Source organism: Pseudophryne corroboree, chromosome 3 (genome assembly GCF_028390025.1).
Source record: "Pseudophryne corroboree isolate aPseCor3 chromosome 3, aPseCor3.hap2, whole genome shotgun sequence".
Lineage (NCBI taxonomy): Eukaryota > Metazoa > Chordata > Amphibia > Anura > Myobatrachidae > Pseudophryne > Pseudophryne corroboree.
This window is the reverse complement of record NC_086446.1, coordinates 668,063,398-668,076,168: the sequence shown is the minus strand read 5'-3', so window position 1 is coordinate 668,076,168 and position 12,771 is coordinate 668,063,398. Positions and strand designations below refer to the sequence as shown.

General features: G+C 43.2%; 1 protein-coding gene and 1 pseudogene across 1 annotated transcript; one reads left to right on the top strand and one right to left on the bottom strand.

The window, feature by feature from the left end:
• Positions 1–12,771, top strand: part of LOC135058154 (olfactory receptor 5AR1-like) — a 377,933-nt pseudogene that overhangs the window by 190,541 nt on the left and 174,621 nt on the right.
• LOC135057383 (olfactory receptor 5B21-like) lies at positions 1,651–2,592 on the bottom strand. Its single transcript, XM_063963273.1, has one exon. The coding sequence runs from the start codon at positions 2,590–2,592 to the stop codon at positions 1,651–1,653; it is 942 nt and encodes a 313-aa protein (XP_063819343.1).

Genomic DNA, 12,771 nt, shown 5'->3' with positions numbered 1-12,771 from the left:
TTTCGATGCTCTCTCATTGTCATAAGGAGAACTCAGAGGACCCCCTGCGCTGTTACATCAGGGTGCCCGAGGGTGATCTTTTCAAAAGCAGAAGCATTCTCTCTGTTTCCAACCCTTAGGTGCAAATGGGACACGCTCATTTACTGTATTAATGCATGTCACACAGTAAACAGAAGCCACCCCACTGCATCAATGATAGGAGTGCCTTTTCTTCCCCTTTTCTGCAATTTGTACCAGCTCATTCATATGCTCCTTACCTCTTTAAGCCATCTTTTTACATACACGTATTAGAGGATATGTTAGATGTATACCCTGTTATACTGATTTCTGAATATCAATATGATGGTTACATATGAGGAGCAAGATTGATACATTTATTGCTACAGTGTGTTCTTGAGGCATACTAGATATTTCTGCCCAGACAACAAATTCAATCAGCAATAACCTGCCAATACCTGAGACGCGGATCAGGGTGTTATATATAGTGGACATTTTTTACCAAGAAATTATCAATTCTACCAATTATAGGCTTACCGGTACACTGCACTGAGAAAATCAATAGTATTTGCACTAAGACAATTACAGGATCAGTTTTTACTCATATTATGGAGATTTATATCCTAGATCTTGAATAATTATTAGATTATTTCGCTACTACCTCTCTAAGGGAACATATGATATGCAATCGATGGGGAGATTGTATGTGCTATGAAGTTTGGACACATACTAATTAACACTGTTATTGTTACTTATATTCTACGCCAGTAGCATCCATTACAACAGGCTGAAATTTATGGTAAATCTATCTATAGGGCTACTGCTTCTTTATTCAGCCGACTATATCATCCTACAATTTGTCTCCTCTTGTTAGGGGACTGTCAATGCTTATTATTACAGGAACTATTGTTAGGATCAATAACATCGACCCTGACCAGGTCACGTGTATCTCCCCATGGTGTGTTCATACCACGCGTAAATTTAGGCGTGGTTTTTTTGTTTTGTTTTTTGTTTTTTTTTGTGAATTCTGGTATTTATGTGTACATGTTCATGTCCTAGTCTTGGTTTGTGGCAACATTTTTTTAATGATAATCAATAAAAGCAATTTTTTTATGTAATATCTTTCAATGAGTGCCCCCCAAAAAATGAGAGTCTCTTTTTCTTCTTTTTTGGTACATTATTGCTTTCTCTCAGGGGTGCACCTCCACATGAGTTATTGTTATAGTACCCTTCAGTGAAGGACGTAATTTCAAACTATTGTGGTTTTTCCAATTCATTCAGCGGTATATTATATCTCACCACCTGTGCTCAAGTTTCCCCCATCCCTTTCCTCCCCCCATATTAAAACAGTATATACTGTAGCAGCTATATCTAAAATAAGGTAGGAAGAATATCTTATTAAAAGTTAAATAAAAACAGAATGTAAAATTATGGATGGAAACGAACTGTGTTTATTTAAAATATATCTTCAAAAGCTTTTTGATTGCCACATGGGATAAAGACTGACTTTTGGACTAAAACATTTTAAGCACTCATTATAACCACAGATACCTATTGTAAAAGCTTGGATGTGATGTGATCTCTAAAAATAGTTACAAAAATAAATACATTGCTACAGTACAGTATGTACTTATACAGATACTTTCAACAGGACTACAAACCTTTTATAAAAAATGTATTCTTAAAATTGAGTAATGATTTCTTTACTTCTTTGTTCTTCAGACAGTAAATAATAGGATTTAGCATAGGCACCAAAACAACATACACCAGAGCAAAGAGCTTGTCCAGTTTTGGGAAATAACTTGATGTAGGTTTCATATGCAAACAGAGCATAGTCCCATAATAAATGATCACACAGGTTAGATGGGAGGTGCAGGTGGAAAAAGCTTTTTGTTTCCCTTCTGCAGATTTTATCTTCAGAATGGTGGAGATAATAAATATATATGAAGCTAATATAAGCAGAAATGTAGGAAATGCCACCAGAAACCCTTCAATATAGTCTAGCATTTCCACCATGGATATATCACTGCAGGCGATCATCAGCAATGGGGCTACATCACAAAAGAAATGGTCAATAGGACGATCTGCCCAAAAGTTCATATTAGATATAAGGACAGCATGTCCAATTGGGTCCAAAAACCCCACAAGCCAAGAGGCAACTGAGAGACCAATGCAGTTTGCAAAACTCATTACAATAATATAATTAAGAGGGTGACAGATTGCCACATAGCGGTCATATGCCATGGCTGTGAGTAGGAGAAGCTCGGTAAGAGCCAGGAAGATAAACATATACATCTGAGTTATACATCCTGCAAATGAAATCTTGTTCTGTTTTGTGAAGAGCATATTAAAAAGTTTAGGCAAAATGTTTGAGGAGAAGGCAATGTCAATGATGGAAAGGTTTAATAAGAAAATGTACATGGGAGAGCGCAGATGGGAATCTGCAGAAAAAAGAGCGATGATGGTGAAGTTTCCTAAAAAAATAATGACATAGGCAAATATAAGTAACACACCGACTCTGACCTGTAAGTCGTGATCATCAGTCAGACCCAGCAATGTGAATAATGTCCCATTATAGCAATCTCCAAATGTCATTTTAGGCAGAAAAAATCCTGTACAAATGAGAACGTTTTCTTTCTTTACAACAATGTGCAGGTAATAAAACATTATATTTAATAGCGTTAAATTATTTTATATATTACTAACACACAGGGGTGTAAATAGGGGTCTCAGCGCCCCTGGCAAAGTAAGGGGCTGGTGCCCCCACCCCCTACACACATTTGAAATAGGGTGTGAGTTTCGGAAATGGGGCATGGTCTTGTGGGGGAAGGGCGTGTACACAATAGTACTTCCAATTTAAATTATGCCACACAGTAGTATCCCTTATTCACATTACACCGCACAGTAATGTCTCTTATTCACGTTACACCTGTCCTCCCCCCTATCCCTAACCCACCTTTCCCACAGCTTGACCCTAACCCACCCACACCCCCCAGCCTCTTCGGTGGTGCCTAACCCTAACCCACCCTTCCTAATCTCCCCCTGAGCCTAACCCTAACCCTCCCACCCTCGCAGCCTAACCTTAACTCTCCCACACGGCTTGCCAGTGGAGACTTTGTCACCAACTCGATTCGGATTTTGGCTTTCTGCATCACTATCTATGTTGGGATGCCAGCATCAGCATTCCGAGCATTTTTGGGATGCTGGCATCAGCTTTCCAACCGCCAGGATGACAAACGCCTTAATGTCTCATATGTCACCCCTGACTGAACTTCCTCCTTCCCTTACTTACCCCCTTGCACCTCTCATGCCCTCTGTTCCTCTTTAGCCCTGTAGTTTTCAGTCCCTCATTCCATCTCTCAGTATCACCCCCCCCCGCACCTCTCCCTCCCTCCCTCTATCACCCATGTACCTCACTCCTTCCTACCATCTCTCACATCACACCTGTACCTCACTCCCACATTCCATCTCCCACACCTCTTCTTCACTTCCACCTTCCGTCTCCCCTGCACCTCGCTCCCACCTTCCATCTCCCACACCTCTTCTTCTCTCCCACCTTCCATCTCCCCTGCACTTCACTCCCACCTTCCATCTCCCCTGCACCTTACTTTCACCTTCCATCTCCCACACCTGTACCTCGCTCCCACCTTCTATCCCCCCTGCATCTCACTCCCACCTTCCATCTCCCACACCTGTACCTCGCTTCCACCTTCTATCCCCCACACCTCTTCTTCACTCCCACCTTCCGTCTCCCCTGCACCTCGCTGCCACCTTCCATCTACACTGCACCTTGCTACCACCTTCCATCTCTCACACCTCTTCTTCACTCCCACCTTCCATCTCCCCTGCACCTCACTCCCACCTTCTATCTCCCCAGCACCTCACTCCCACCTTCCATCTCCCACACCTGTACCTCGCTTCCACCTTCTATCCCCCACACCTCTTCTTCACTCCCACCTTCCGTCTCCCCTGCACCTCACTGCCACCTTCCATCTACACTGCACCTTGCTACCACCTTCCATCTCTCACACCTCTTCTTCACTCCCACCTTCCATCTCCCCTGCACCTCACTCCCACCTTCTATCTCCCCTGCACCTCACTCCCACCTTCCATCTCCCACACCTGTACCTCGCTTCCACCTTCTATCCCCCACACCTCTTCTTCACTCCCACCTTCTGTCTCCCCTGCACCTCGCTGCCACCTTCCATCTACCCTGCACCTTGCTACCACCTTCCATCTCTCACACCTCTTCTTCACTCCCACCTTCCATCTCCCCTGCACCTCACTCCCACCTTCCATCTCCCCTGCACCTCGCTCCCACCTTCTATCTTCCCTGCACCTCACTCCCACCTTCCATCTCCCACACCTGTACCTTGGTCCCACCTTCTATCCCCCACACCTGCACTTCACTGCCACCTTCCATGTCTCACACCTGTACCTTGGTCCCAGCTTCCATCTCCCCTGCACCTCACTCCCACTTTCCATCTCTCACACCTGCACCTTGCTTCCTCAGATTATTTCCCCCTAGTACAGGGATCCCCCTTCCTCTCAGACACATTATCTCCCTTAGCACAGAATAGCCCCCTCCTCCCAATATAGAAGATTACCCCATCCCCCTGAGACATATCTCCCCCTATCAGCCAGCACAGCTCACACAGAACCTTCTCCTGGTATGCGGTGTCCGCTCCATTGGCAGGTTAGGAATCACGGCGGACAGTGTCACAATGGGAGCCGGGAAGAGATGTTACCCGCACATTGTGACTGCATAGTGTGTATTATGTGTAATTAGTCAGCAAGTGCTGGCCAGGGCTGGTTCTATATATTAAATATTTGTGCAGTGTCTGACTAGGCATGAGGGGGGTGCCCAACATGCCACCCACCGTGTGCAAGCCTATGCCCCCTCCCCCATAGCAGAGCAATTAGCCCCCCTCCCCATGTGTCTCTGCCTCATGCCCTACCCCCTAATAGCAGTGTTATCAGCTGCTCCTACACCCCCATGTCTCCCCCACTAACAGTGTCATATTCTCCTGTGCCCCCACTTCCCATAGTTCTACCCCTCATAGCAGTGTCATTACCACCCTTACCCCACTTCCCCTAGATCTTCCACTCCCACATAGCAGTGTCATTACCCCCTTCCCCCACTCCTCATAGGTCCCCCCCATAGCAGTGCCATTACCTCCCTTCCCCCACTCCTCATAGGTCCCCCCCATAGCAGTGTTATTAGCCACCTTCCTCTCCCCATAAGTCCCCTGTTACCCCATCCATATCTTACCTTTGTGCTGTGATGCTGCAGTGCTGGGGCAGGGTTCTGGCTCCGCAGGCTCAGTACCTGGCTTCCTCTGCAGCTGCCGTCTGTGCTCAGCCACAGGGCAGGCAGAAAGTGAAAGTAAAGTCACTTCCTACCTGTGTGAGCAGAGATCCGGCTCTGTGTGCTTCTGCTGCAGTCTCCGTCCTAAAGGGCCCCATACACTAGAATGATAATGCCCGATTTCAGCCCAATTCGGGCATTCGGGCCGATATATTGGGTGAAATCGGGCATTTTTGTTGTGCTTTACACCCGATCTGATCTGATGAGCGTTCCCGTGAGCATCAGATCAGATCACCATAGATTCGACATATCACGAGTGCTGCACTCGTGATATGTCGGATCCCGCAGGAATGGCTGGGATAGTAAAAGATACATTGTATGCAAAAGGACCGCATACGATGTATCTTTTACTATCCTGCCGCCCGGGAGGCTGCCAGGAGGTTGAAGGGAAATCCTAGACGACATGACGGACCATCATGTCGTATAAGTGTATGGGGCACTTAACTCTCCTCTCTCCTACTGGCTGGCTGCGATAACAGAGCTGGCCCTAGCCTTGGGAATGGATGCCGCTGGGCATTCCAGATGCCCTAGACATTTGCCTATAATGCCTATTGGCTAGGGCCAGCTCTGGGTGAGAGTGTGTTACTGCCAGTGTCCGTCAGCACCACACTGCACTAGTGTCCATCAGCACAGCACTTGTTATCAGACTCAAAATAAACTACAGCTCCCAGCAGCCCCTGTTGCCAGGAGCTCCCAGCAACAAGGGCTGCTGGGAGCTGTAGTTTATTTTGAGTTTGATCACTAGTGCAGTACTGACGGACACCAACGCCATGCCAGCAGTAACAGACTCTCACCAGGTACAATCTGACAGTACTACTCTTCTACCCTTTGGCCGCGGGTGGCACCTCCAGGCGGCGCCCCCTCCTTGCCTGGCGCCCCTGGCGAGTGCCATCCTGGCCAATGGGTAGATACACCCCTGCTAACACAAACACACACACACACATATATATAAATGCGAAAGCCTTCACTCACTCGCTCACTCACTCAATGACTGACTGACTCATCACTAATTCTCTTACTACCCGATATGTTAGGAAGATGAAATTTAGCATAGTTATTCTTCAGGTGGGAAATAGGAAAACTATGTAATCAGAATTTGAATAAACCTCCCCTAAGGGAATGAAAAAGGGGGTTGACATAATGACATCATTACCGTTGCACGGCTTGCATTGCGTGAACGATAACGCCCAAATGGACAATCGGATAAAAATTTGTATTGCACCTCCAGTGTGTAGAATTTAAAACACAAAAATGCTACTGTCACTTTTTACCGTATCTGCTACGGGTGTTGTTCGGGTAACGTCAAAAACTGTGGATTAATATTTACTTACATTAACATGTATCAAAATTACATCTCTAGATTTAGCACATTTTTAACACTCATTTATATTTATAATGTGAAAATCAGAAACTCCCATGCAACAGGTAGTATGTGTGTATATATATATATATATATATATATATTAGTGATGAGCGGATTCGGTTTTACTCGGTTTTACTCGGTTCTCAAAACGGCATCTTATTGGCTCACGGATGTCACGTGTTTTGGATAGCCAATAAGATGCCGTTTTGAGAACCGAGTAAAACCGAGTAAAACCGAACCTCGCTCATCACTAATATATATATATATATATATATATATATAGATAGATAGATAGATAGATAGATAGATAGATAGATAGATAGATATCAGGGTATGGGTGCCCCCTCTCCTAGGGTAGATGGACAACTCTAAACACATAGCAGCCAGATAAACAGCACACCCAGTCCAGAGTTTCATGCAATCTAGTCATAGCTAGTTTTCTTGAGTCTCAGGCACCTGAAGCATAATCCTCATTAAGCAGCCCTCAGAGCTTGCGTTAACACATGGGTCTGGATACGTAACATGCATCCTATGTGTTATAGCATGAAAAGGGAAAGTTTTCTTCCCAAAAAACGGGCTTTGGTAAACAACGTTTTTATCAGGCTACAGTATGTCTGTTTTGCAGAAACAGACATATTTCTAGGGGTTTAAATTGTTTGGCTCAAAAATCTGGGACATAGATACTGTAGCTCCCTCTTATTCCTTTATCAGCACTTTTATCACTGTGTATAGAGTATTTATTTACAGTTCTAATATTATTAAAAGGACACTTATACATATAAATCCCCCAACATACCAGGGCTCATTTATGTACTGTTAAATACATAATTATATCTGAAAAATAGGATTTGACAAAAGCACCTCTTAGTGCAATGAAAAATTAACATTACCAGTGTGTATTGAAGAAAAATAAATAATAAATAAAAGTGGACCCGAACCAGATAGACACATATAAAACAACTTATCTCAAGCCCTCTTATGATCCACATGAAGTCCTTGCTCACATAAAGTTTTAAAAAATGATTTTTTTTATTTTAATTTTTTTTTATTAAAATACGAGTACATAAAAAACACAAGAAAAAGGCAGACATAGTGTAACCAATATACAACAAGGTGTTACAAAAACATATGTACTGTATATGCCAGTACATTAAAATAAAAGAAAGACAGCTTATCTGAATGGCAGCATACGGCAATGATTCACCCAATGCATTTCATCTAGGGAGAGCTATGTCTTATCCTTCTGACTTATATATATAGCTATATCTGTATCCTTAAACGGGGTGTATATATATATATATATATATATATATACCGGATTGAGGCGGCACTCAGAGACTTAGTATATTGGTGAAGCAGTCATCCAAGCTCGGATGCTGTTTTTATTAGTGTTACGTTTCGGGGACGTATCCCCTTCCTCAGACGAAAATACAGTGCATCAAACAAGTATATATACACAGTGTATAATTAGTGCAACTTACCCCCCTTACGGCAGCGTGCATCGCGGTCCACCGGGCTTCCCCGCTCGGCACATCCGGTTTCTGCGTCACCACAGCACAGGAAGTGACGTGCGTGGGCCGGCCGGTTGCCACGACGACGCGCCGCAGGCTGTAATATAACAGAATGTAAACAACTGTGAAACATCTACATGTTAAGTACGAATAATGCATTTTTGGACAAACATAGTGATAAAAAATCAAATAAAACATGGCATACATGCAAAAGCGTTAATACAAGCTCGAGTATGCCTCACACATAAATAGTTTAACAAGGTGATAAAAAACATACATTATACTCCTATAGTGCCTGCACTGTATAATAGGAGCCTGTGACCTGTACTGTGAGTGTTATTTAGAATTTAAATTTTAAATATTGAATATTAGCAATTAGCTGTTACAAAGACTTACGCATGATTGCTGTTCAAGCTACCCTGGTATTTCACATCTTGCTAGAAGATCATAAGTCACCAGCTGTGGATGAATATTCTGTATATGTCTACTGTTTGACCATTTTGGTCTATCATCTTTTACACAGTGGGTATTGGCTAGCCCTCCTCAGCGGGCACTTATAGAAAGTTAATAAGTCCCAAGGATTCATTAAGGCCCCTTGGTGACATACAATCTAATTGGAAAATCCATTTGGATTCCAATTGGAGCAATTTTTTGCCCCTATCACCTCCTCTTAAAGAGGCTGGGACATGGTCTATTGTATGTCACCAAGGGGCCTTAATGAATCCTTGGGACTTATTAACTTTCTATAAGTGCCCGCTGAGGAGGGCTAGCCAATACCCACTGTGTAAAAGATGATAGACCAAAATGGTCAAACAGTAGACATATACAGAATATTCATCCACAGCTGGTGACTTATGATCTTCTAGCAAGATGTGAAATACCAGGGTAGCTTGAACAGCAATCATGCGTAAGTCTTTGTAACAGCTAATTGCTAATATTCAATATTTAAAATTTAAATTCTAAATAACACTCACAGTACAGGTCACAGGCTCCTATTATACAGTGCAGGCACTATAGGAGTATAATGTATGTTTTTTATCACCTTGTTAAACTATTTATGTGTGAGGCATACTCGAGCTTGTATTAGCGCTTTTGCATGTATGCCATGTTTTATTTGATTTTTTATCACTATGTTTGTCCAAAAATGCATTATTCGTACTTAACATGTAGATGTTTCACAGTTGTTTACATTCTGTTATATTACAGCCTGCGGCGCGTCGTCGTGGCAACCGGCCGGCCCACACACGTCACTTCCTGTGCTGTGGTGACGCAGAAACCGGATGTGCCGAGCGGGGAAGCCCGGTGGACCGCGATGCACGCTGCCGTAAGGGGGGTAAGTTGCACTAATTATACACTGTGTATATATACTTGTTTGATGCACTGTATTTTCGTCTGAGGAAGGGGATACGTCCCCGAAACGTAACACTAATAAAAACAGCATCCGAGCTTGGATGCCTGCTTCACCAATATACTAAGTCTCTGAGTGCCGCCTCAATCCGGTCTGTATGCTCAGTGGGCTGGTCCCACAGGGAAGGCACCTTAGCAGGTTATGGTATTCTGGAGTGCCGGAGCCGAGCGTTTGTATATATATATATATATATATATATATATATATATTAGAAAATGTTTAGTAACTAGTACTGCGCTTCCAAACTTTGGAGATGGAATTATTACATATATATATATATATATATATATATATATAGTAGACATTTCTATAACCAGATATTCTTTAAGGGTTCTTTAGTATTTTTATAATATTTCTTGTAGTCGGCAGCAACCCCACAGATTGGTCCTCTACCTGAATGGACCTCTTAGATAGATATATGGGAATTGTTTCTTTAGGGGGCGCCTAATATTTATATGTTTCTGGGGATCAGTACCCTTTGGATTTGTATCTATAGTACAAATAATTGAATCCCTTATATCAAGCTATTTAGGGATTACAACCGCATAAAATATTTTCAGAGTATACATATATTTATTAAAATACTTTCTTAAAATAATTCATAAAAATAGTGAAGCCTTATACCAAGACAGTAATTGATACACAGGTACAATTCAGTTTTTCAACAAGTACTTCGTAGACAGCTTTTTTTTGTGGTTCGTCATCTATGACTTTATCAGGGGTGCCAAAATACATAATATTAGTATAGTTGAGTTCTCTACTACTCTGTAATCTATTATTTGACTTTTATTCGGATTGATATCAGAAGCAGAACAAAGCCTTTGACTGGTACCTGAAGGTATATATTTCCTCCTATCCAATATTTGGTTAAAACACTGCCTGAAGGGTTCCCCTCAGGAACAAGTTTTTCATGAAAAAAAGGGGGTGATCGTGAAAAAGCATTAAGTAAAAGGGAAACACATTGGATTCTAACATTATATACTCTGACACCAAAAGGGTTAAATGAAGGTTTAGAGATCACTCCTTTTCTATAAAGTCCCTGCTGATTGATGGTCTTGTATATTGTGTGTATGTCTGAGTAACAAATACACTGAATTCACATAACAACTTTATCTCTCTCTATAACCTGTGTATGATATACGAGGGGTATACAATGTTTAGAGATGGTGTCTGCACATTTTATTATTTTATCATTGATATTGTTTTATTGGTGTTATATTTTAAATATGTATCATTGTATATTTATAGATTGTGAGCGGCATATGAAAAATTGATTGCTGCAGAAAAAAAAATGAAGACAATACAATACTATTGTCATAGTTTTATATTTTTCTATATGTATATGGATTCATTTACAAATTTAGTAGTGTGTTTGAGGCTGAGCAGCATCCAATTATAAATATGCCAGACAGCTGATTTTAATTGTTGAAGTCCATGCGCTGATTGGCTGGACTGACTGATTTATACCATCTAAAATGTCACAGAGCTCAGCCCTCTGATGAAGCCCATTGACGAAACCGGTGAGGGCAGAGTTCTGTGACGGTACTATCCCTGGCTTCCGAGTATCCCGGCTTCCGCGGTGTTCGTGACCTGGCTTGCAGCGATTCCTTTGTGTGATCAGCGGCAGGAGGTTTGGAGTCCGTTTTCTCGTAGAGCGAAGGCCCCGGTTTGCCAGTGGGAATTTGTAATATATCATGTGGTAGCCAGCCCACATTGGTTACAATTTGGTACGGGTTTTCTCTTTACCATTTTAATAGCAGTACCATGAATATTTTTAAAAATAAAATGTTTATGCACTATGGAGCGCCCCTTCTCTTTCCTTTGTTTGCAGAAATAGCCACCTGAGGAATTCCAGGCTTCATTCTTGAGAGGGGAGCAGCGAATCTAATATATATAATTGGACTCTGGTGCATCCACATCAGGTGTTGTCCTTGAGTGGTTTGACTAAAATATTGAACATTTAGTCATTTGTGGCAGAGCCGTAACTACGTGTGTGCCTGGCACACAGCGCAGTCGCCCTGAGGGCGCAACTGCCAGCATTCCAAGTCAGCAGCTTGTAATGAGTCAAATTGACTCATTACAAGCCGCCTGTGCTGTGTGCGCCTGAGGAGGAGAGGAGAGGAGAAGCTCTTGGGGCAGGGGATGAGGAGGAGGGAGGGGGACTCCGGAGCCGCAGCAGCGATATGTAATTGGTAGCGGCACCGCTGCAGCTGGTCCTCTCATTCCGCATTAGCTGGCCGGCGCCGCTGTGAATGCTGGGATGCGCTTCCCTCATCCCAGCATTCACAGCGGTGGTGGCCAGACAATGCAGAAGGAGAGGGACAGCTGCATGCAGCGCCACCAGCAATTACACTGCACTGCTATGGCTCCCGAGTCCCCCTTCCTCCTCCTCCTTCTCCCCTGCCTCCGGAGCTGCCAGCAACAAGGAGCCTGACTGCCTGAGCCAGCGGAGAGATGGTAAGTATCTGTCTGTCTGTCTATCTATCTCTCTATCTATCTATTTTGTCTGCAGTAATGTGTAAAAAGGGGACGCTGTCTGCCGTACTTTGTAAAAAGGGGACGATGTCTGCCATAAAGTGTAAAAAGGGGGATGCTGTCTGCCGTAATGTGTAAAAAGGGGACGCTGTCTGCCGTAATGTGTAAAAAGGTGACGCTGTCTGCCGTACTGTGTAAAAAGGGGACGCTGTCTGCCGTAATGTGTAAAAAGGGGACACTGTCTGCCGTAATATGTAAAAAGAGGACTCTGTCTGCTGTACTGTGTAAAAAGGGGGACGCTGTCTGCAGTAATGTGTAAAAAGGGGGACTGTCTGCCGTAATGTAAAAAGGGGGACACTGCTGCCGTAATGTGTAAAAGGTGGACTCTGTCTGCCATAATGTGTAAAAAGGGATCGCTGTCTGCCGTAATGTGTAAAAAGGGGACGCTGTCTGCCGTAATGTGTAAAAAGGGGGACTGGCTGCCGTAATGTGTAAAAAGGGGCACTGTCTGCAGTAATGTGTAAAAAGGGGAATCTGTCCACTGTAATATGTAAAAGGGGCTCTACCTGGTGTAATGGCGCTACTGTGCGGTGTAATTTGAATAATGGAGACTACTGTGCACCGTTATATTAATTGGTATTATTGTGTG